Below are 26072 nucleotides of genomic sequence, written 5' to 3'. Positions count from 1 at the left end.
GAGCAAGGCAGGCCTTGGGTACCCTAATGGGCATGTTGAGATATTGGGGCTTCATGCATAGGCACTAGAGATGGAAAGTATTTCAGCAAATGTCATATAGGGAAAGATTTCCATTTAGAGTAACATTTGGCTGTTGTGCAGAGAATGGATGGTAAAGAGCAGAGAGACCAGTAAGAGGAGACTTAGAGACTAAGAAGGTGGCCTTTTATGGAACTGTTTTCACAATTTGAGGCAAATTCCTTCAATGGTGGATGACACAGCATTCCAGATCCTGTTGACAAGAGCGACACCATTTCTAACTTCCCCTTTTGTTTCCCCACCATGTTCTGAAAGACCTTCTGCAGATAGACCCTCATTGTCTCTGTCTCTGTGACCTTTCTTCCACAGACCTGAGAAAGATGGAGCAGCCACCAGCGTGGACACAGTCTGTGCTTATCACTCTGACCCCACAGGCCCTGGGCTAGAAAGAGAGCAACTTTACTGGGAGCTGAGCCAGCTGACACAAGGCGTCACCAAGTTGGGTCCCTACACCCTGGACCAGGACAGTCTGTATATCAATGGTGAACAGCAGCAACCTTTGCTTTACTGTGTTGCCAACCCCTCATCCTCCCACTGCATTCCTTTTATTTCTTCTCCATATCCAACACTCTCTCTTTCTCTCTCTCCCTCCCTCCCTCCCGTCCCCCTCCCCCTGCAGGTTTACACCCACCAGATCTCAGAAACCACCTTCAGTGGTGAGTACTGAATGGCTGTCAGAAGTCCCCCTACCCCACCAGGCATGGAAGCAACAGGCCCCTGCCCACATCTCCAGATGTCAGGGAGGGAAGGGGTCAGAAACACAGGCTGGGGAGTCATAGCAATAAGACTAAGCTATGAATCACCTCTGTGTTGTCAAGTGGACACAGAGAAATGACCACTAAATGTTGGTTGGGTGGAGGAAAGTAAGTTAACAACTGAATTACAGTAAATAACAGGTTAGGTTGTAAATTTTCTCCTTCAAAGATTTATAACTTCCAAATTGTTCCCTCTTTCACCTGCTGCATATGATGGTCTAATAACTACACTGGTCACTCTGGAATTAGGCCACAGGACCCTCAGCCATCACTGTGGTCTCCAGTGAGATGGTCACTGCTCTCCAGGCCTTGCCCCCTATATCCATTCCAGGCTTCACTCATTGTGGCCTCTCCCTCCCTTGCTGCAGCCACAAGACCACCCCTGTTGTCTTTTACCCTCAACTTCACCATCACTAACCTGCACTACATGGAAGATATGTGGCCTCCAGGCTCTTTGAAATTTAACACCACTGAGAAGTTCCTGCAGCACCTGGTGAGAGCCCTGCCTATGATGCCAGACCTGCACATTTCACCGTATTTTCATTGAAGCCAGCCCCACCTATCCAATTTCTCTCTTGCCCTCTGATGACCACTCTTCCCGCTACTGCCCTGCCCACCAGTGCTTTTGTCCACATCACTCTTGACCACATCGCTCTTGTCCCAACCATCGATGACCATCTTGCCCCTGCCTCTCAGCTCATCTACTTACTTGTCTTCACCCACAGCTCAGGCCCTTGTTCAGGAATACCAGTGTGGGTGCTCTCTACTCAGACTGCAGACTGACCTTCCTCAGGTGAGACCTTGGGATAGCTGACCAGGACAAACTCAGGTCTTCCTAGACCTGAGGAATTTGTTTTGCTTCCTTCTTGCCCTCCCTGTTCATGTTCCCGGCAGAGCTGGAATTCAGGGAGTGTTGGCTCCAGGACCAATGCCTCTTCCGATTGTAACTACTAACTGTCCCTGGATTCTGCAGAGCTCCTGGGCAGGATTGGGCCCCTAGCTTGGTCATCTTTCTCTGAATTTCCTTCTCCCTTCCCTTGTACCAGTGAGGGCATTTTCTTTAGGTTTTTCTTCTGTCCTCAAGATTTCTCTTAAGACAAACATGCCTTTCTCACCTGCTTTAATCCCAAATTCCAGCTCTTTACATGTTTCGGGTATGAGCTCTCCTGTCCTCATGCCATGAGGATGCAGGTTTCTGCCTTGCTATTTAATAATAATTCTCTCACCCATTGACTCTGCTCACAGTCCCAGCATGGCCCGAAGTTGGTGTTCTCAGAGCATCTAATTTTGGCTTCTCACTTCTATCCCAGCCTCCTCATTTCCTCTGGCCCACTCCTGTCCTGGCCCCAGGGGTCTCAGAACCATTCCTTAAGAACCCACTTTATTTGTTGTCATCCCCTTCACCCACTCTCCCCAGGCCCAAGAAGGATGGGACAGCCACTGGAGTGGACTTTGTCTGCGCACACCAACTTGACCCTGTGGGCCCAGGGCTGGACAGGAAGTGGCTATACTGGGAGCTGAACCAGCTGACCCATGGTGTCACCCAGCTGGGCCCCTACACCCTGGATCAGGACAGTTTCTACATCAATGGTGAGGGACTGCCATTTTTTTTTGCATCTCAGCAGGTCCCACATTCTCCTTCTCTATTGCTCCATTTCCCTCATTCCTCCCCTTTCTCAATCTATCTGCTTTACCTGTGCAGGTTACACCCACCAGACCCAGACCACCACCCCCAGTGGTGAGTATTCTGAGACTTGAGGAATCTGTACAGTCATGTAAGTCCTAGCTTTTAGGAATAGAAGATGCCAGGAGTTTGGTGCCTCCACTTGCCACCCCCACCTCACTTCCAGCCTTGGGGAAATGATGACCAATACTCCGTAGAGTCCAGAAGGAGGTACCTCCTTCTTGGAACCTCCAGAATCATGAGGTTCTCAACCAAAGCACTTGGGGTGTTCATCCCAGCTTCTGTGATGCTAGTGTGTACATCAGTGGTAAGGGGCTGTATGTGGAGGGTAGGTTCCCTCCTCCCCACTGAGCGAGCTCTGCTGCAGCAGGCTTCTGGCCTGAGTTCAAACTCTCGTTGAGGCCTCACATTTTGGAATGCTTTGAGCAAGACTTTTGCCTCTCTGGGGATGGGAGGATGAATTTTGTTCTTTCCAGGTGAGTACTCGGTCTTCCTTTTAATGAATTTCAGCTGTGATGGTCCAGGCACCATCTCTCAAACGGCTGAGTTGCCTCTTCATTGAAGATCTATCCCTCCCCCTTTCTCACCATCTCTCCTTCTACAGATTACACCCAGCTGGCCTCAGTCACCTCCCCCAACAGTGAGTATTTCAGACTCTTGTATACCTGTAACCATCACCCTCTCCCTAAAAATAAGAGTTGCTCAGCCAGCTGACCCTTTCCTCCTGTTACCTCCCCCCCACCCCAATCTGGGTGGGAAAAAGTCCAGAGGACATGCATAGAAATGTGAACTAAATTGGAAGTGAAAGGAGCTACCCCTCTTTTCCACTCCCCACATAACTGATGATGGTGCCCTGACTCCAGGATAATGGTGCTTAAATAAGGTGCACATTTTTTTTTTATAACTAGAACCACCATTACTGTAATTTTCTCACAGTTACAGTACACTTTGGATTTCATTCCTGTTTTTTTTCCCCTCAGTTCCTGTGACCTCCACATACTTCCCTTCTCTGGCTCCATCCCTCTCTACCAGGCCCACAGGTAGGAGGGCTCCTACTAGCATAAAAATTATTTCTACAAAATCATTTATATCAGATCATTTCTCTCATTAGTCACTCACCTTCCCTGAAGGAACTTATTCATTTCTGTAGGTTTTAGGAACCATCTACCTGCTCAGGGTCCAGCTGCTCTGAATCCAAATTCTGAGTTCATTTTACATCACACAGCAGTTCCTGACCCTTGGTCCACCCACCTCCTGGACATAACTCAACCCTTGGTCTCTGACCTGGAAGTTGTCACCTTTTCCCAAACTTGCTCTTCCTCCTTATCACCAAAGGCAGGGACCAACCTAGACTCTCTCACTCACCTCCCACCTCCATTCATATATATATTTTTTTTTTTTTTTTGCTAGGACAACTACAGTAGCCTCCACTCTGGCCTGCTACAGTCTTTTACACTGCAGCTGTAGTGTCTCTCCCAATGTACCTCTGTACACATTATTCCTGTCTTGTTGACAATCTTTGGATGACAACCTACTTTAAAATTCACACCCAAACCCCTGTGCCATATAGTCACTGCCTCCCTTTCTTGGGCTCAGAGAGGATCCTTCCAGTCTTATGTCTATACTTCCACATGGCTGTTATGAAAAGACTTCAAGTTCCTTGAATGCAACTGCTCTGTCCTTCTGCCAGGCCTTTACCCAGGCTGTTCTTTCTACTTGAGTGCTCTTCCCACTTGCTCAGCTCCTGTCGCCTAACTCTTACTCAGACTTTTGGTCGCACCTGAAATGATGCTTCCTCAGGGAAGTTTTTCTCAGTCATTTGTTGGGTGCCCCTCCTAGAATGGCACATCCTCTTGGCTTCCCTTCATCATAATGCTCTTTTTACTTTCCTGGCCACAAGATTAGGAGACTATGCCATATTCATCTCTGGACCTGCAGAGCCCAGCACAGAGCTTCTTACACATTAGGTGTTCAATAAATTCTTGCTAAATTAATGAATAAAAGTTCCTTAAGTCTTAGGGATTTCATAATGTTCTCCTTTTCAACCGCTGCAGATCCTGGCTATACTTAGTTGATTGCTGGTGCTACACAGTTAAAGTACCAGGCGCCCTTTGTCCCAACTAGACATCTTTCTCTTCGCCCAAACAGCAGCTGCTGACCTCACTCTGGAGTCCTTCACCCTAAACTTCACTATCACGAACATGCACTACACAGAGGACATGGGGTATCCAGCTTCCTTGAAGTTCAACTCCACTGAGAGGATCTTACAGCACTGGGTGAGAACCCCTTGATGACCACCGTCAGCCCCACTTCATGCCTTTCCATGCAGCCCCTCAGACCTTCTGCTCACCTCCACTTTTTTCCCTTTAGCTCCAGCTCTTGCTCAGTAAGACCAGTGTTGGCCTCCTCTACTCTGGCTGCAGATTGGACTCGCTTAGGTGAGACTTTCAGATAGTGATTCATCAGGTCAAATAGACCCTCATGCTAGCAGAACTCAATTCTTGGGCATGTTCCTAGCACCACTAGTTTCCAGCACCCACCATGATCCTTCATGCCTTCTTTATGTCCAGAGGTGGTATGAATGCTCAAGGCTTAGAAAAGGGTCATCACGTTTATAGTTTATGTTATTCAGACACTATTTTATTTTAAATGCAGCCTCTCCTATTAGAAGAACTGCATCCTGTCTGAAAATTCTAATTAAAGTGTTTTCTGTCTCTAATTGTGATGGGGTCTTGGATAAGAGACATTTGGGGGAGCCACCCCCCAAGGCCTCGGAGTTACCCTTTCAGCATTCTCTAAGCCTCCTCACTTCCACTTTCTTGCTTTCCACACCCAGAAGGACCCTCTTCAGTATTCCGCATCCTAGTGTTCTTTCTTCCCCAGGCTTGAGAATCATGGAGCAGCCACTGGAGTGGACATTATCTGCACCTTCCACTCTGACCTCACGGGCCCAAGGCTGGACAGAGAGCGGCTCTACTGGGAGCTGAGCCATGAGACTCATGGTATCACCCAGCTGGGTTCTTTCACCCTGGATAGGGACAGCCTTCACATCGATGGTGAGGGGCTTAGCTAAAGCTGTGACCTTTCTCCCAGTAAGGGTTTTGTGTTGCCTCTGTTTCTCTAAAGTGAGTTCGATCCATCTTTTTCTCCTTCCGGTTTGTGTTCAATTTTCCTTATGATTAAGTAATCACTGGGTTCAGTCTCATTGCCTAGTTGCCCCCTCCTTGAACATTTCTCCACTGCCTATTCTCTCTACCTTTCTCTCAAAAATCTCTAAATCCTCCCTTTCCCTTAATCCTTTCTGTTCACCCCAACTCTTGTTCAGTTTCTTTCACCTTCTCGCTGCAGGTTACACCTATGGAGCCACAGTCTTGACTACCACCAGTGAGTATTCTTACTCCCAAATTCCTGGGTCTTGTCTCCACCGTAGTATTGGAGAGCAGTTGTTCTCCTTAATCTTCTGTCCTTGGTGCAGGTAACACCTGGAATGTCCCCTAAATCATCCCTTCTCTTTTTCCTGGGGTTCTGTTGGAGAGTTCCAGCCAAGGGTGAGAAAATCTTAGACACAGATATGTTTTTTCACCTCATTCTGACCATCACGTGGTTTTCATTTTAGTTTTTTTAATCCTTTTAAAAAATCTCTGCTTATTATTCTGGGAGTTTTTCAACATCAATATTATGCTTTTTTTTTAAATTTTCAGTGAATTATTTACAACTGACTACCTTCCAGGCACCATCTAAGTTACATATTGTATTAGTCAGATCAGGCTGCTTTAACAAAAATCCATAGACTGGGTGGCTCGAATAATAAAATTATTTTCTCACAGTCCTAGAGGCTGGAAGTCCAATATCAAGGTGCAGGCAGGGTTGGTTTCCTCTGAGGCTTCTCTCCTTGGTTTGCAAATGGCTTCTCTCTTGCTGTCTTTTCACATGGTCATCCCTCTGCACACACACTCCTGGCATCTCTCCATGTGTTTTAATTTTTTCTTATAAGGACATCGGTCAGATTAGAGGAACCCCCCACCTCTATCAGTTTTAACTTAATTATCTCTTTAAAGGCCCTATCTTCAAATATAGTCATTTACTGAGGCAATAGTTATTAGGATTATAACATTTGAATTTTTTGGAGGATACAGTTCATCTCAAAATACATGCACTCTGTTCTTTAATTCTCACTACAACCATGGGACTCAGCTCCATTTTACAGATCAGAAAACTCAGGCTAAGAGAGGGCTTCCAACCTACACAGCAAATAAATAATAGAACTCAGATTTACTGTAGCTCTGAAACTTATGCCCTAACTCTCTATCATGAGTTAATCTATTCTAAAACTTATGCCCTAACTCTCTATCATGAGTTAATCTATTCCAAAAGTCATATTTATTTTTGGTGCACACCAATTATGTTTGAGTGTATGGTCCAAATTCCCTTTGCATCTGAAGCACTGCAATAGAAACTATGTAGGTTTTTCAAGAATTAATTGCCCTTGAACTAAGGGTGTGTTTTCTCAAATGGTTCTTATGTCCATCACTGGTCTTTTACACCAAGTGTCTTCTTTCACCTTTTCTATCCATGGCAGTGTTCTGGGCTCCTGAGGTTCAATAACAACACTATTTTCTCAAATGGTATTAGAAATATAAGTTAAAGTCAGCTCCATTGATGGTATTTTGTTTGTCACTATCCAGTCCTTGGAATAGTTCTGGAGCATTATAGGAATAATTCATTGTACATGAATGGAACACAAAATGGATGGATGAAAGGAAGGAAGAAGTGATGAATAAAAGAAGGGAGAGAGAGAAGATGGATGAATAAATGGAAAGAAGAAAAGATGTATAAAAAAAGAGGATAGAGGGAAGAAAAATGTATAAAGTAGATGAAAGGATGAAAAGAGGGATGGGAGGAATAGAAGATGGATGGGTAGATGGAAGAAAGGGAAGTATAGAGAGAGGATGCAAAGAAATATAGATGAAAGAAAGGGGGACAGAAGAAAGGATGGACAGAATGATACACAGAAGGAGGTATGAATAGGAAGAAACAAGGAAAGGAAGCAATGAGATAGGAAGGAATGATGCATAAATGAATGATGAATAGATGAATTGATGGATGGATAAATAAATGATAGAAAAAAGTAATGGAAGGAGGAAGAAGAAAAGATGGAAAGACGAAAGTAAAGATGACAAGGAAGGAAGGAGGAAGGAAGAATGCATAGATAGATGGAAAGAAAGAAATAAGGAAAGTTGGACAGAAAGAAATTTGGAAGGAGTAGTGAACAGAATAGAGGAAGGGAGGGAAGTGGGGAGGTAAGCTTTTTTTCCTCAGAATTTTGTCTTAAACAAACATTTAGCCCCTGCATCACTTACATATTTTAGAGTCAAACTGTGGTGCTGCTGGTCTCACCTGCATATGTTCATTTATTCTACTTCTCTTGGGGTACACACAGGCCATCCAAACTATTGAGCACTGCACCAGAAGCATGAGTTTGAGCAAGAGCATAACAGGAGAGGTTATGAACAAGAACTAGGGTGGAGACCAGAGTCTCCCTTCCTCCAGTCATGTGACTCTGGACAGATGATCATTTCCGTACTTCGATTTCCTCTTTTATTTAATGTGGATAATTCTAGTGCCCAGCTTATATTTATACATGTAAAAAGCTCCACCCATAGTAAGAAAGTATTTGCTTATTAATTTTATGTAATGAATCCTCACATAGAGTTTACTCTCTGCCTAGCACTGTGTTTAAGCATGTTACGAAAATTAACTTGTTTAAACCTCATAACAATCTTTGAAGTAGGAATCATTATTATCTCATCTTACAGATGAGTAAATTGAGGTGCAGAGAGGTTGATGATAGCTGCTAGAATTTTTTTAACCTTTCTTAAACCAATGCATGGAAGATTAGCATACTTGGTTGTAAAGGTAGAAGAGGATAGATAGATAGATGATAGATGATAGATAGATAGATATAGGTAGATAGATAGACAGATAAATAGATCTTCCTGTCCTTACAACTATGTATGCCAATCTTCCATGCAGTGATTCAAAAAGCCAGCAATCCTAACAGATATAGATATACATTTGGATATAGATCTATATCTTTCTAACTCTGGTACATTGTTTAGACATAAAAAGATATCTCTCTCCCTCTCTATTTATTGAAAAGAAGAGAGAGAGAGAGAGACTGAGGCACAGAGAGACAGAGATAGAGAGCAGAAACAAAGATAGAGATGGGGAACTGATATCTGGGTTTTCAATTCCTCCATTAGTGTGGCAAGTTGGAGCCTTTCTTTTTGGGAACGTACAAATCCACCAATGTTTTCACAGAGCCCTGACTCCTGCATCTGGGTAGAAATGGCCCATCTCAATGTCCTCAAATTATTAAGTTTTCTGTTACTTACTGCTGGGGTTGTCTCCATTAACAAGTGACACTCAGGCTTATTAGGAGGAAGACATGGGCCCTCCGAAGCCCCACTCTGAGGTAGACTTTGAGCCCCTGACCTCTCTGTGAGCCTTGACTCTCTTTGCACATACTATAGCTGTGGAAGTTAATGAGGAGCCATTTACACTTAATTTCACCATCGACAACCTGCGCTACTCAGCGGACATGGGCCGTCTGGGCTCCGTCAAGTTCAACATCACAGACACCCTCATGCGGCATCTGGTGAGAGGCCCGCTTAGCCCTCCCATCCCTTTGTGACACATCCTATGTATTGTTGCCTGCCTCTGACTACCACTAGCTCACTCCTTTCTTTCCAGATCAGTCTGTTGTTCCGGAGGAGCAGCCTTGGTTCCCGATATGCAGGTTGCAAGGTCACCTCGCTAAGGTGAGAACATCCCCCACCATGACCCATCGCCAAAAGACATGGACTTCTGGCTGTCTTTTTTCAGCAATTTGTTCTTAGTCATTTTCTGCATTTATTTAAAAAAATATTACATTATTTTTAAAATTGCGATAAAATACATACTGACGTGAACTTATTTATTTTAACCATTTTAAGTGTACAACTCAGCGGCATCAATTACATGAACAATGTTGTGCAACCAACACCACTAACAAGTTCCACAACTTTTCATCACTCCAAGCAGAAACTCTGTACCCACTGGGCAATTATTCTCATGTCTCTAGGTCAGTTTGCATTCTGTTGGTATTTATGAAGCACTTCTCAATTTGTATTTATATTTAACTGACACTGATGATGGTACAATTCCTCTGAGGCTGGTGGCAGGCACTACAGTGACAAGACTGGCACTTTCCTTGCCCTCATCTAGTGGAAAGAACAGACAATAAGCAGGAGAATAAATATTTAATTAAAGTGCTTCCAAATGTGATAAGGTGGTGTAAAGCATTCATAAGTAGAGAGTGATGGGAAAGGAGCTCTATCCAGGGGGACAGGGTAGCCTCTCTATGGAGGTGGCTTCTGAGCTGTGTTCCAATTGGCAAGAAAGATTTGGCCATAAAATTTGCTCCAGGCAGAGGGGACAGCATGTACAAAGGTCCTGTGGTAGAAATGTGTTTGTCACGTTCAGTGAACAGCAAGGAGGCCAGTGTGGCTGGAGCAGAGAGAGAACGAGGGACAGAGAGGGAGGAGATGAGATGAGAGATATCATCAGAGTCTACACCATGTAGAGTTTTGAAGGAAGTTGATATTTTAAAAATCGTGGTGAAATACACATAACACAAACTTAACATCTGAACCATTTTTAAGTATACAGTTTGGTAGTATTACGTATATTCACGTTGCTGTGGAATCAATCTTCAGAACTGCACAACTGAAACTCTATACTCACTAAACAACAACTCCCCATTGCTCTTTACCATCTTAGCACTCACCATTCTACTTCCTGTCTCTCTATGAACTTGACCACTCTGAGTACTTCATATGAGTAAGATAATACAATATCTGTCTTTTTGTGACACTTATTTTGCTTACTATAGGTCTTCAAGTTTTGCCCATGTTCTAACATGTGTCAGAATTTTCTTACTTTTTAAGGCTGAATAATATTCCATTGTATGTGTATATTGCATTTTGTTTATTAATTCATTGGATTTTTTTCATGGAGCAGGGAATGTGCTAAGTGCTAGATGTTCAACACAACAAAGTGAACCAGACTATCCCATTTCCTGACCCCATGGAAGTCACTGTCTAGAGGAAATAGTGACAAATAATATATGCTCACATAGTGGGTGACTAAGGCTCTGATGGGTCTCTGACCCACTTGAGAGAGTACTTGGATGAGGGAGAGGTGTCTATTAGCTCAGACCTGAAAGAGGATCGGAAATTGCCCAAGTAAAGAAAGAAAAGGAGAGACTTCCAGACAGAGGTCACAGCAAGTGCGAAGATCCGGGGTGAGGGAGTATGGCCAGGAAGAAAAACAGCAAAATGTTCAATGAGGCTGAAACATAGGATCTGAGGTGTGCAGTGACCACAGGTGGAGAGGTTTCAAGTGGACTGCATTTCTCAAAGGTCAACCTCTTCTCCAGGTCTGTAAAGAATGGTGCCAAGACAGGGGTGGACTTCCTCTGCACCTACCGCCAGGCACCCAGTGACCCAAGTCTGCCTGCCAAGCAGGTGTTCCATGAGCTGAGCTGGCAGACCCATGGCATCACCCGGCTGGGCCCCTACTCTCTGGATAAGGACAGCCTCTACCTCAATGGTGAGCGATTCTCAGCCTACCTCACTGGGGCTACCCTCTAACTCCAGAATGGTTTCCATTTGCCAGTTCTCTAGGGGAAAACTTGAGATACTCAGGTGTAAATCTCTATTCCACACAGACTCCCTTCCCTTCCAGCAACCCTGAAAGCTAATCCTTGATTAAACCCATTTTAAACCTGAATTAACTGAGACTTAGAAAGGTTGATTTGCCCAAGTGGATGTAGCTTGAGAGTGACAGAGCCAGGACATAATCCCCAGTTGTCAACATCTAACACCATTCTAGGGGATACTTGGGGAAAGAAAATCCCACATCTCTCTCCCCTGCTTGCTTTCTTCTCACCCTTGTCCAGGGATAGTCTTCTCTCCTGGCTGTAGGTGAGATGTAAAAAAAGGAAGGCAAGCACTCTGAACATCTAGCGGGTCTGAGCTTTGGACACACTGGCCATCAGCTTAGATTCCAGGAAGAGACAGTGTTTAAGAAGGTGACCCTCATCTGGGTTCTGAGAGACAGCATGGCCATGGTAGGTTTATTGAAAAAACTCAGCTTCCCTTTTTTCCATCTACAATCTAGAAATGGTACTTGACAACTCACATTTTCTTATCACCATTGGCCCATCAAGTGGTCATGGAAACACTCCCATTTTTTATGACTTCCATTTTATCAAAGAGGGAGATTGAGGTACAGAGGAAGGAAGGCACCTGCCCACACCCAGAATAGGTTTGTAGCCAGTCTAGGTCTTGATGTCTTAAGTTCACATCTGTTCCATCTGTTCCCTTTGCCTTGGCCATCACAGGGACCAATTTAGGATTTCTCCCCCTTGAAAACTGCACAATTTACATGCTTCATTTTTTTTTTTTTTTTTTACAAACTCAGCATTTACCAAGCATCTACTATACACCAGGCATTTTTGCCTGGCATCAGGGACACAGATAGGCTGCATATGCATCCTGTTCTAATGTAAGCTACACTGGCACAATGACCTTTTTGTTCAATGTATAGTCCCCAAATGTAATAGAACTTGGAACATTGTAAGTCCTTAATAAATATTCATTGGATGAAAGGGTAGATTGGAGGAAAGGTGGGTGGAAGATGGTGGAATAGATAAATATGTGGGGTGATAAATGTTTGAATATAAATGTGGTGAGAGTCTCTTCTTGGGGGCATGCTGGATAGGTGGATAAGAAAAGGTCATTCCTAATGAAGAGATCAGGAATGCCTTTATAGTGGATATAACATTTGAGTCTCATCTTAGAAGATGAGTAGATGCTCGCCTGGTATACAGAAGGAAAGGCATCTGAGCAGGAGCCCCACGTAGACTAAAGCATGGGATATCTGAGATTGTTCTGTCGTCTCTCCTTATATGTGACTTTTTTTATTTCCAGGCTATAATGAACGTGGTCCAGATGAGTCTCCTACAAGTATGTATCTTTGCCTCCAGTGCCTCTTTTAGCCTTCATGGGTCTTGAGCCAAACTTTTCTCTTCACTGACAAAGGGAGCTTGCCCCAAACTCAGGTTCTTCTTCTGAGTGGGGCCAAGGTGTCAATGAGAGGAAGAATGCTGAGTACTTTGCCTCTTTTTGGACCTGCATCCATGGTATTGGCTTTCTAAAATTTTCATACCCCTTTGGGTTGGAAGAAGGAATTTAAACAAGCATTCCCTACAGGAATAGGAGTTGAGGTCAGATAGTGACCTTGTATCCTATGCCTCCTAACAACAAAATCTCTTATGGGGCCTCACAAGGGGCCTTAGTGTCAAGATGCAAGCTCAGTGGTTACACTAAATTTGCCCATGCACTTATACAACAGTCCATTTATTTATCTTTTAACCTACCAATTCTTCCATCCTCTCAGTTATCCCTTCTCTCAGACATCTTCCTTTCTCCTTTTCTCCCCTCCTCCCTCCCTTTGTCCATCCCTCTATCCCTTCCATCCATCTTTCCTCTTCTCTTTCTAGTCATTCACTTTCCTTCCTTCCTTTCCTTCCTTCGTACCAGCTGTTATTCGCCCTGTCCTTCCATTTCCGTGGCTATTTTGCAGCTATTCCTTTATTCCTTCATTTCATTCCTTCCTTCCATTCAACCATCCTGCTTATTCACCTGTTTGTTCTTCCATCTATCTCTCCAACTTTTCTTCCTTGTATTTATTTTTCTCTTTTTGACCATTTGTCTATCCTTCTGATCATTTATCCATTTTCTTCCCCTACTTCTGTCCTTCCTTCCTTCTTTCCTTCCACTCCACCAATGTCTCTTCCTTGTCTTTATTCCTCTTGCTTTTTCTTTGACCCTGGATTTGTCCATTCTTCCTCTATCTATCCAGGTATCCCCTTTGTCCATTTTTCTGCCAACCCATCTATCTGTAATCTTTGTTCATTCTCTCTCTTATTTACCCACTCTCACTCTCTTGAATTCATTTCATTTATAGGTTTGCTCATCCCTCTGCTCACATAATCACTCCTTTCCTCACTTTCATTTATGATATACCTGTGAATGCTTGTTCTGGGACAACCACTGCTGGAGCCCAGGAGAGCTTGATGTGTTTCTACCAATCTGTGGGGGGCTCTCTCCCTCTCTGATGACTGCCATTTTCACAGATCCTGAGCTGGCCACCACATTCCTGCCTGCTTTATCATCTCCTGTGCAGTCAGAAGCAACCACAGGTATTTGAGGGGCCCCTTTTCCTTCCTAAGAGAAGCTCTCAAGCCCCACACCTCCACCTACCAATTGTCACACAGGGACTGGTAATCTAGGATGTGAAATCCTGGTTTTAGGGCAATTACCTTGATCACAGAGATTATAACAACAGTTCAGTTTAATGCCTGCCTTCATGGAGACCCCAATCTTGTGAGATTAAAAGACAATTATAATGTGATGTAGGATGTTTGGGGAAGAGTCATTTGGAATAATTTAGAGGGGAAGAGCTTTCTGGTGAAATTTAACCCAAACAGAACCTTTAAGAATGAGTAGGAGTGCTCTAGGCAAATAGAGCCTGGAAAGGGTATCCCCTGACAGAGGAGATTCCATGAGCAAAAGGTCAGTAGACAGAAATAGCATAGTGTATAAAGAGAATTGAGAGGGATTTGGTTTTCCTGAAGTATAAATCTTAATATATAGTAGATCACTAAATGGAACTGAGAGGCTGGCAGGAACCAGATTGGGGAGGAACTTGGGAGCCAGGAAAAGAAGCTTGAAGTTAATGCTAAACACCATATTGAGCCATGGATGACATAGAACAGTGGTGACCATAGTGAGATTTTGATTTCAGAAGATTTCTTCTAGTATTTAATATAGGAAACATACTTTAAACAGGGTGTCCAGTGAGCTTGCTGGAATATTCTTCCAGTTGAAATAAAATAAGAACTGGGTTGGGAGACGGATTGAGAGAGGGGATGTATGTGAGGACCATTCTTCATGTAGAATTAGGAATTAGTGTTACTTGGAAGTGAGGGAGGAGGAGCTGATGCTTTTGGATATGATGGTTTTGACTTGGATGATAATACTGGTGGTTTGTGGAGCCACTGGAAAAGAAGACAACAGATTATCATGAATGCAGGGCTCTAATCTGGTCTTAGGTCAGCTCTCAGTAACTGCCATCTCTCCCCTCCTCTTCTTAAGCTCTACTGTACAGCCTGGAAAACCTCACACTTAACTTTACCATCTCCAATCTCCAGTATTCAACAGACATGAGCAATGGCTCACCCATGTTCAACCACACTGAGAAGGTCCTGCAGCTCCTGGTGAGACCCAGGTCCCAGCAGCTCCTGGGGGTATAAATACCACCCAATCCCTCACTCAACCTTCCTGCTCATCTTATTCCTCCTTCCTCTCCAGCTTAGATCCTTATTTAAGAAGAGCATTCTGGGCCCCTACTACTTGGGTTGCAAATTGATTTCCCTCAGGTAAGACTCTTTCCTGAGCATTTGACAGTAATGGCCACTTTTGGTGACCATTCTCTTTTCAGTCCTCCCACTTGCCTCACATTTGCTCCTCCCTCTTTCTAGGAGGAGCACCTGAGATTTCAGGATCTCTCTCTAGAGTTCTACATGCCTTTCTCCCTAGGCCTGAGAAGAATGGAGCAGCCACCAGTGTGGATGCTGTCTGCACCTACCACTCTGACCCCTTGGATCATGGGCTAGACAGAGACCAACTTTACTGGGAGCTGAGCCAGCTGACTCATAGTGTTACCCAAATGGGCCCCTACACCCTGGTCAAGGACAGCCTCCTTGTCAATGGTGAGTGTTTATGCTGAACTTGGATTCACAGCAATCAGTACACATCTTTGTTCTATTTTATTTCCTCTTTAAGAAATCAGTTTAAGTTCTGGCCAGGGAACACCCTCCCCAACCTTCACAAAGAGGGTCTTTCCTGTTATTTCAGTAAATAATGTAGTATTCTTTGACCAAATTAATGTAATGAATTTTAATTCAAAACCGAAAATGACAGACATGTGGGATCTCTTGAGACAGGGTTTCTTCTATGCAAGGTTCTGCTGTGCCAGTGGTTCTTACCCAGGGGCAATTCTACTCTCTTCCCAGGAGACTCTTGGCAATGTCTAGAAAAATTTTTGTCATCTAGTAGACAGAGGCTAGGGATGTTGTTAATATTCTTTAATGCACAGGAGAACCCCACCACCAAAAATTATATAGCCCCATCAGTAATTGCTCATCAGTAATTCTGATGAGAAAGCCTGCTGTACATGGTCCCATGGTCCCTCTATGAGCACCAAACAGACACTACACTCTACTATAATTACTTGTTTAATTACCCAACTCTGTAAAATCAGATTTTGTCTAGTGTGGCACTAGATCCTCAGTTCTTCATATGTCAGCACATTGTAGTACCCAAATGAATGAGTGAATGAGTGAACACATGAAGGATGAGTACTCAGCCCCTCATATTTGGGGATCTGCTGCAGTTCGTATTCATTCATTTAACAAACACACATGTGTGACCATTCTGCCCCAAATCTTGTGCTGGGTACAGAGATAGAAGACAGGTTCTGTCCCTGAAAAACTCATAGCCAAGTGAACTAAAGATCACTTAGGGACAGAAAAATTGCATCAACACTAATTAACCAGCTGCTCTGGGAGCAGGGGTGCAGGACAAGTCAAGGAGAGCTTCCTGAAAAGAAATAGTATGTGACCAGAACTGTGCTAGGCACTGGCACATGACAAGAACAAGATGGGATAGGCGGGTCCCTGCTCTCCTGGAGCTCCCTCTCATTAGGCTTCTGAAGCATGAATAGGAGTTTTCCAGGAAAAGAAGAGGGTAGAAGAACATTGCAGGAAGTGGTAACTGCACAAAACACCAGCATAAAATCTTGGCTTAGGACAATTCCTGTAAAATTCAAGTTTTCTCCCTCTTTGAATGACTTTCCATTTTGGAGTCCCCACAGCCCCCAGGATATGGGCTTGATTTGGGCTAATTCTAACTGCAGGCAGGGGCCCTTTGAGACACCATGTGATAAAAGCTGAGCATCTCCTCCTGTCTTTTCTTCCTCTCTGTGGCCCCAGGCTATGCCCCGCAGAGTTTGTCTATCCAGAGCAAGTACCAGCTAAATTTCCGCATCATCAACTGGAACCTCAGCAACCCAGACCCCACGTCCTCAGAGTACACAGCCCTACTGAGGGACATCCAGGACAAGGTAGGGTCACTCTCACCCTTCCCATCTCTTTGTGCCCTGAGTACCACTCTTATTCCTCTGTTTAACTTACATTTATTAAGTGATTGTTTCAACTCTTAACTTTACCTACATATTCTGGGTTCTCTCAGTTTCCCTAGGCAGTGCTGTGGCTGCCTTCCTCATTTTCCAGATGAGCAAACTGAGGTTCAGAAAGGGAAGTGGCATGCCTAAGGTCACACAGTGTGTTGGGGGCAGAGCCAGAATTTGAACTCAGATCTCTTTTGCTTTAAGGCCTATATTCTTTCACCAGTTCTGGGAGCTACCTCCAGCCGCAAGAGATCGCCATCTCACTCACACTCTCCTCTTAATTTAGGTCACCAAACTCTACAGGGGGAGCCAGCTAGGAGATGTATTCCTCGCCTGCCTGGTTACTGACTTGAAGTAAGTTGAGGAGATTGTAAGCATTGAGTTGGTGGCTTGTGGCTCCGAGCTCTCACGGCACATCTTTGATCTGAAAGGACTGACACTGTGACTATTCCCCCCACATCCCTGTCAGCTAATCCTACCATCTCCTTCCATAGGTTTTCAGGGGTGGGAAAAAGATTAATTTCATGGAGCCACCAATTCTCAGCATCCATCACCTTCTTCTCTTGTGGGTACTTTCAACTAATATCAGCCCAATAATAACATTTACCATGGCCAGGCTCCCTGCTGAGCATTTTCATGCATTATCATCTCATTTAATTCTCACGACAGCTAGATGAAGTGTATACAGTGATTGTCTCCATTGTTCGGATGGGAAAACTGAGGCTCAGAGAAGTGAAGTGAACAGCCCAAGAACTGTCAAGTTGTGTTTGAACACAGGTTTGAGGGACTAGTGGAGGAACTAGGCCATCTACACTGGGGAGGAGGATCATGAGGCACATTGTTTTGAATACTGAAGTTTGAACTTCAGTTCTTCTGTCTTTAACATGAGAATAATTATAATAACCTTCCATCAGAGTGATGGTGAAGGAATGTGTAAGTCACTTCTTAGAGGTGCTCAATAGATATTCATGATTGTTACTGTTGTTGTTTCTATTCCCAACTCCTGGAAACCTTCCTTTTTGATCAGGATTTCTTCTCTATTTCAAGAAAAGAGGCAGCCAGATAATCAATCCCTCACTGCTTGCTCCTAGGTCTTCGACTCTATAAAGCAAGAACTCAGAAGACTCTTCTAGTATTGGATGCTGGCTGAATTATTGTGGTATTTGTCTCTAGGTTGGACCCCATATTGGTCACCATCCAGGAATTGTTTTCCTCCAGTATGGACCCAAACATGGTGAAGCAAGTCTTTCTAGACAAGACCCTGAATGCTTCATCCCACTGGCTGGGTTCTACCTACCACTTGGTGGATATTCATGTAACAGGTAAAGATAGGAGGCTAGTTTCGTGGCTTGAAGAGATGGGGTTGTGAGGAAGAATGGAATGGAATAGACATAGGCTCTGGAGAGAAAAGCAGTGCTACTTGGAGGCCCATGTTGGTGACCCATGTTCATGGCAGTGAGTCATTTAACAGGAGGCAGGAAGAGAACATGCAGCAATTATCCTCAAAGGAATATTTATTTTTGCACATATATTTTTCCAGCCCAAAAGATGGAGAATCCTGTACTGCCCTCTTAGACCCTCTATTTGTGAGTCATGCATTCATTCATTTATTCAACAAATATTTAATGCAAATGAATACTGATGATACATTATGAAAATTCCTACAAGGAGATTTCAAGAGCCTGTGAGAATCTTAAGGAGGGACACACATCACTTTCTTAAAATGTTTGCATAAGGAAGTGATGAAGAAACAGGGATGTAATGGAAAACATGACCTAGCCTGAGATGGATAGTTTTGCTACATATATCTTTAACCTAGAAGATAGGAAGTACAGGGCATATGCTTTGACATGGGAGAAGTTACTGAGGCTAAAGAGGTGGGTGTACTATCTTGGGTACTGGAATGATTTATAGAGGAACACAACACACTCAGAGTTCTGCTTTCAAAAGCTCATCTTCTGGGTGCTACACAGAAATGGATTGGCAGAGGGGAAGAAGACCAGAGGAAGTAAGACATATCAGGAACCTAGGTTAGCGAAGGTATGTAACAGAAGCCTACTGGGATGGTCAGTACCTACATTTGCCAGCTATGCCCCAGAGAGGCCCAGTCTTCTCTCTTTAACATCTTAGTAAACTCTCACAATGCTTGATGGAAAGAGGGTTGATCAGGTAGTCAGATGAATAGATTCAAAGTGGGTAGATGGATGGAAGAGATTCTGTATCCCACCTTTAAAAACTTCAAGTCACATTACCAGAAATAAGTAGACTGGATTGAATAACCTCTTTGCTAAAACCTTGCTCAGAGGTTTTATACTTTTTTTTTTTTATTCTAGAAATGGAGCCATTAGTTCATCTGCTGACAGACAAGCCAACAAGCAGTCCCAGTCCCCAGCATTTCCAGCTGAATTTCACTGTCACCAACCTACTCTATTTCCAGGACATAGCCCAGCCAGGCACCAACAAACATCAACGGAACAAGAGAAATATTGAGGATGTGGTGAGAATGGAATTGTGTCCACTCTGTTTTCATGTAGAGAATGACCTATGGATGCTAAGTAGTCCAATAGTGACTTTTCATAACAATTCATGAATACAGATTCTTAATCCTGTTTTACAAATTAAGAGATAGTCACAGAAAGTTTCAGTAGCTATCCCAGGGTCATGTAGCTAAGTCATACCCTAGAACAAAGAATTTTTTGGTACACATACCTGGGTTAGTGTTTGTTGAGACAAGAAAATATAGATGGAGAAGTTTTCTCAGTGCCTGAGAATTCTCTGAGGCCACCTAGCCTTGGATTCTGATGAAAGAAACATTACCATGTCTTTCAGCTCAACCAGCTCTTTCGAAACAGCAGCATCAAGAGTTATTTTTCAGACTGTCAAGTTTTAGTATTCAGGTAAGTTCCAAAACAGGACTTAATGACTTTATAAACTTCTTTTTAATAAAGGAGACACTGCCTTCTTTAAGTAATATTATGCCGATGTTATAATCACTCATTTCCTAGCTGTTATGGAAGAGAGCACTAGGTATATAGAGCTGTTACTTAAAAAAAAACTTTTTCCAGTGAGCATAACTGGCTTAAAAACTCAAGAAAGCTTTGTAAACCTCAGCAGAGATGGAGGTGTCTGGTGCCTTAAGAAATCAGTTCCTGAGTTCATGATCAATGCAAGATGAGGAGCTATCACAAGATGACTTAAAATCCAGCAGTCTAATCATGCTGTCCAGTAGTGTAACCCCTAACTTCTGCACTTAAACACTTTTATACACCTCTTGAGATATTATTCAAATATCATATGTGTGTGTTTGTGTTTATTAGGATTTTCTATATACGATATCATGTAATCTGCAAAAGAAAATAGTTTCCTTTCCAGTCTGGATGTCTTATTTCTTTTTCTTGCCAAATTGTCCTTACTAGAACTTCTAGTAAAATGTGATTCACAAATGAGGTAAAGGCAGACATCATTGTTTTGTTCCTGGTCTTAGAGGATATTTTTCTGTGTTTCACCATTGACTATAATGTTAGCTATGAGATTTTCTTGGATGCTATTTATCAGGTTGAGAAGGATTCTTTTCATCTCCAATTTGTTGAGTGTTTTGTTTTTTCAATCATGAAAGATGTATCTTGTGAAATTCTTTTTTGTAGGTATATGTTAAGATAATGTGGTATTTGTTCTATTATTCTGATGAATAACATTAATCAATTTTTTAAGTATATTAAGCCATGAAAGAGCAATTAGGGGGCTCATTATAAAAACTATATAAATGTCTAACCAATGTACTATACACTTGAAACTAAAAATAAAATTAAAAATATAAATATATTAAGCCAAATATTCAGATAAAAATGAGTGATTAAGACCTTTTCAAGTCTTTCCCGGGCATGCACATAACCCTGAACACTTGTGGCCTTCTAAATTCCGAATACATTGAAGATTTTCAAAACCTACTATGAATATCTCATTCTCTAATTTTTCTTTTAAGTTTTTGGCCCACTTCTTACCTGCTTCAACTGATATTGCTCCCTCATGCAACTACAATGCAAAACAGTTACTGCTGATTATTTTCGTCAAGTTCCCTGAGGACAGGCTTTCCTCAATGAGCAAGCTCTGAGTCAAATAAAGATAAGCCCTGAAAATGGGAATATTTCTAGGAGTTGCTAGACAGATCAAATAAAAACAAATTGAAATGCATTTTTTTGGGAGCTCCAAACCAACTATGGCTACTTGGCTGCTGTTTTTCACAGTTACCATGGTTCTGAGACTGATGGTTTTCAAAGTAACTGAGGACATTGTAAGAGCAGAATGGGAATAGTGCAAGTTATAATGCCACAATGCTTACTCCTTTTACCATAATTCAGCCATTTTTTCTAACTAAACACTCTTCAGATTGTTACAAACCTTTGGTTCATTTCTAGACTTTTCAAAAATTGATTTTGACCATTTTATTCTGTTTTCATTGTTTATGTGGATTTTCAGAAGTCCTTACTCCAACATTTCAAAAGAACCCTGTAGCTCTTTTATTTATAAATTAATTACATTATAGTAAATTACACGAGCAATTCAGTTTCTCACTCACATACACTTACCACATTTTAAATGCTCAATAAAAACATGGCTAATAAGACTGTATTGGATAATGCAGTCACAAATGTTTACATCATTGCAGAAAGCTCTCTTGGACAGAAACTGGAAGCAGGAAAGCTAGAGGCAGGGTAGAATTCCAGATACCCCTGTTTATCCCTTGTGTCTTTCCAGGTCTGTCCCCCCCAGCAACCACACTGGGGTAGACTCCCAGTGCAACTTCTCACCATTGGCACAGAAAATGGATAGAGTTGCCATCTATGAAGAATTCCTGCGGCTGACCCAGAATGGCACCCAGCTGCAGAACTTTACCCTGGACAGGAGCAGTGTCCTAGTGGATGGTAAGTCTTCTTGGTCATTGGGGCAGGAGTGCGATGAGGTCCAACTTCCACACCTGGGGCCTGTCCTGGGATTATGAAGGCCGGAACATTGAACTTTTTCAGGCTGGCAGGAGGTGGCACAGTCCCCAGGATTTACCTACTTTTCTTCTCTGGACTTCTGTTTCCTTATCTCTGTACTGAAAGCCACTTGGCCAGGTGGTCAGTGAGGGCCTCCAAACAGCAAACTATGTGTAAGCCAGCCTTGAAAGGTGTGGTGAGATAGATCACTTTTCTGATTCACAGGCTGTATAAAACAGGCAATGGGCCTGACCTGGCCCACAGCTGTATATACTCTAGATCATTACCATCCAATAGAACTTCTTAGGATGAAAAAAATGTTTTCTATCTGTGCCGTCCAGTGCATTAGCCACATGTAACTATTAAGTATCTGATGTATGGCTAATGTGACTAATTTTTATCATTAGTGATTTTTAATGTAACTGAGGTACCAGATTTTAAATTTTATTTTATTAAAATTAATCTTAATTTAAGAAGTTCCTCTGCTAGCTCCATATTGGACATCACATCTTAAAAAGTTGGATGGGGAGAAGATGTAGAAATAGGAAACCTGCAACCCTCCTCCCATTCCCAATAGGTGCTATGCGTCTTTACCCTCATGTAGTTTATGTTGTAGTTGGGAATGACAAAAATAGGCAGCTGTCAATTTTAAATTATTTGATGTGAACCAATTCTTATTTGGGAGTAATGATCAGAGAAGCTTTCTTGGAGGAAATTATTTTATAGGCAAATCCTAGAAAATTGTATTAATTTATAAAGGTAAAGGAGAGGGGTGAATGTGTTTCTAGGCAGAAAAGAGAGATTTTGAGTGGGAATTTACATATTTAGAGAGATCCCGTGGGTTTGCCAACTGTGATGATCCATTCTCTCCGTGACCCTCATAAGATAGTCCAGCCTATTTTCAGTCCTCTGTGCAGAGGTATGAATTTGATTTAATGCTCTTTTGTGTACTAATGGCCTTGGGTTATCTAGCAAAGTATCCTCATTTCTTAGAGATGCACACTGAAATGAGGTGAAACATTATGATATCTATTTTACTTTAATATTTCAGTGAAAATATGGGATGAAGCAAAAGTGCCAAGAGTCAATAATTTATGCATTTGATGAAATATAATTTCAATTGGTTGAAATATTTATTGCTAAATCTAGACGATAGATGGTTATGATGTTGTTCTATTTTTCTTTGTATTTGAAAATATTTTATTGAAAAGAGTACAACACACTCACGTGCATTCTTCATTTTATTCACTTTCAGGGTATTCTCCAAACAGACCTAATGCCTTGACTAAGAATTCTGGTAAGCCTCATAGCAACTTCAGCCTAGGGAGGGAAGAGTTTGTTGCTGTGACTCATTTAAGAGAATCATGCACAAAAGAACTTGGATGATAATGACAGTTGGCCTACCTATGTCAAGGACTGTTGAGGCACAGCGAGGGGACAGCAGGAGCACTGTAGGAATGATGGGAAGTTGCTCACCCCAGCACTTGTCTCCCCAGATTTCCCCTTCTGGGGCATCATCCTCATCTGCTTGGCGGGATTCCTGGTTCTCATCACATGCCTGATTTGCTGTTTTCTGGTAAGCAAAGAAGTGATACTTGTCTTTTTGCTATTGGGCCATAAGAGTGATTTTATATATAGCCATGCACTGCAGAACAATATTTTGGTCAATGGTAAATGGCATATATGATGGTGGTTTCATAAGATTATGATGGAGCTGAAAAATTCCTATCACCTAGTGACATTGTAAGCGTGGTAAGGTCATAGCAAAAACACATTACTCACATGTTTGTGGTAATACTGGTGTAAACAAACCTACTGCACTGCCAGTCACATAAAAGTATAGCACAGACGATTCTGTATAGTGCATAGTACTTGATAATGATAATAAATAACTGTTACTGGTTATGTATTTACTATATCATACTTTTTATCATTACCTTAGAATGTAGTCTTTCTACTGATAGAAAAATGTTTGCTGTAAAACAGTATGCTGTGTTATGCTGGCAGCAAACTCATACATTTCATGTTGATTTCATCTCACGATTGCATCATTTTCCCTTGTGCTTGATTTAATCGCATGGTGTACAGACTTGTAACCTTGGAGAAACAGGCTACACCATATAGCCTACATGTGTAGGTTTATATTAGTGCATTCCATGATGTTCACACAATGACGAAATCACCTAAAGACACATTTTCAGAACACATCCTTGTTATGTGGTACATGACTTATTATAAATACAAGTCCTCTGATGGGCATATGTTTTGTAAATATTTTTCGCAGTCTGCGTGGGCTTGCATGTTTCTTTTCTCAACAGTAGTCATTATTGAAAGTCACAAGTCTATCATAGTGGTAGAGGTACCACTACATATGAGAATGGCTCAAATTTAAAAAGACCCATTATAACAAATGTTGGTGAATATGTGAAGCAACTGGAACTCTTACATAGTGCTAGTGAAAAGTAGCTTGGCTGTTTACACTTACCAAGCCATTCTACTGCTAGAAATTTATCCAAGGGAAATAAAAACACATGCCTATACAAAGAGATTTGTACACAAATGTTTATAATAGGTTTGTTTGTACTAGCCCCAAGTGGAAAACAACCCAGATGTTCAACAGGTGAATAGATAAACAAACTGTAGTATATCCCCACAATGAAATATTATTTATCAATAAAAAGGGAAGAATTATTAACACATATAATGACATGCATAAACCTCAAAATAATTATGCTGTGTGAAAGATGACAAAGAAGATCATCTTTACTGTATCATTCCATTTATAAACAAATTCTAGAAAATACTAGCTAATCTATAGGGACAGAAATCAGTTTAGCGGTTGCCTGGGAATAAGAATGTGTCTGCAGATTGCAGGGAAGGAGGAATTACATAGGAGCGTGAGGACACTTTTAGGGATGATGGACATTCCAAGGATGGGTACACTATCCTTGAGGTGATGGTTCAATAAGTTATAATGTTATAGTAAAAACTTACCAAAGCATTTACTTTAAATGTATGCAGTTTATTGTATGCCAGTTTACCTCAAATAAGCTAGAGCATGTGATGGGGAGAAGAGAGGAGAGGAGAGGAGAGGAGAGGAGAAGAGAGAGAAAGAGAGAGAGAGAGAGAGAGAGAGAGAGAGGAGAGAGAGAGAGAGAAGAGATAGAACAGCAAGGGGTTATCAGAGGAAAAATGGTAGAATAAATGAAAGTGAAAAGGGGGAGAGAAAAACAAAGAGCTGGAAGAGAAAAAAGAAAAGAAACAGAAGGACTGAGGGAGAAAATTAAATAAAAAAAAGGAGAGGGACATGTCTGGTCTCTGTGGCTTTGGCTATCTTTTTGCCTTGTAGTCTCTCACACTTGCACAGCTCAACAGTCCATCCTGAGGCCCCCTCTTCACCTTTACAGGTCACCATGTGCCTACGGAAGAAGGAGGAAGACTATGAGATTCAGTTATGATGTCTGGGCTATTGTGTGCCACACCTAGACCTGAGAAAGCTGCAATGACTAGATCTGCCTGAGGCTCTCTTTGCCCAGTCAGACTCCAAAGAAGGTTGAATGGATTAGAAATAAATCACATTTGTTGAACACAGTCTCTGGGCCCTTCTTCACATGTCCCTTTGGTTTATGAGGGACTAGTATAAAAGTTATTTTCCTTCATTAAGTTCTGAAAGGCAACTGCAAGTTGTGTCTTGTGGTTTCACATCATTTTATCCCACAGAAATACCAGAATAGGTGAAAATGGCACAGAAATTGCCATGATCTAAAATCATATCTTCATCAGTGTGAGATTTTTTTCTCTTAGGAAACTGCAACACATCTCTCCTGATTTGTGTCAACCATCATGCCTGTATCTGTTCCTACATTTTTCTCCACCTCCAAAGCCATGGTAATCTCAAGTTTCCCTTATACTACTTTATTCTCTGAAGTTCAGATTCACCAGGACTTCCAGATCAATCTGTCTCAATGTCACCTCTTTCTTCATGGGTCCTCCAATATAAAAAAATAGGCCAAAATGGAAAGAGCGGATCAGACATGACTCTGCAATCGTCCCTGGGACTTGGGAGCTGAAATGACTAGGTATCTAGGTATCTAGGAAGACTGAATCTAGAGCAATACTGAGAATCTAGAATGTTTGTATGTAAAAATGAATAAAACTCAGGGAATATCTGAGGGAATGAGTCTTTCAAAAATATTTCTCTGCACAGAATACAACAAG

General features: G+C 42.2%; 1 protein-coding gene across 3 annotated transcripts; it reads left to right on the top strand.

Annotated features, from left to right (window-relative positions):
- The first annotated feature begins 210 nt into the window (after nt 1-210).
- Nucleotides 211-25441, top strand: LOC120612426 (mucin-16-like). 3 transcript variants are annotated; one of them, XM_039874855.1, is made up of 29 exons: nt 211-561; nt 700-734; nt 1202-1326; nt 1559-1626; nt 2251-2423; nt 2536-2571; nt 3122-3157; nt 3498-3557; nt 4669-4793; nt 4888-4955; nt 5401-5573; nt 5866-5901; nt 9051-9175; nt 9271-9338; nt 10997-11169; nt 12552-12587; nt 13760-13825; nt 14781-14902; nt 14997-15064; nt 15225-15397; nt 16679-16809; nt 17162-17229; nt 18049-18197; nt 19209-19372; nt 19705-19772; nt 21631-21797; nt 23110-23151; nt 23351-23430; nt 25262-25441. In XM_039874855.1, exons 3-29 carry the CDS (start codon nt 1261-1263, stop codon nt 25310-25312), a joined length of 2592 nt encoding a protein of 863 aa, XP_039730789.1. In that variant the 5' UTR covers nt 211-561; nt 700-734; nt 1202-1260; the 3' UTR covers nt 25313-25441. The 3 variants fall into 3 exon arrangements, with proteins under 3 accessions (XP_039730789.1, XP_039730790.1, XP_039730788.1); XM_039874854.1 differs by having other exon boundaries at nt 212-561; nt 4666-4793; XM_039874856.1 differs by lacking the exon at nt 3498-3557 and having other exon boundaries at nt 4666-4793.
- The last annotated feature ends 631 nt before the right edge of the window (nt 25442-26072 follow it).

The sequence above is a fragment of the Pteropus medius genome, unplaced genomic scaffold, assembly GCF_902729225.1.
Source record: "Pteropus medius unplaced genomic scaffold, Ma_sr-lr_union100, whole genome shotgun sequence".
Taxonomy (NCBI): Eukaryota; Metazoa; Chordata; class Mammalia; order Chiroptera; family Pteropodidae; genus Pteropus; species Pteropus medius.
Note: the sequence above shows the minus strand (reverse complement) of the source record. Positions and strands in the feature narration are given on the sequence as shown.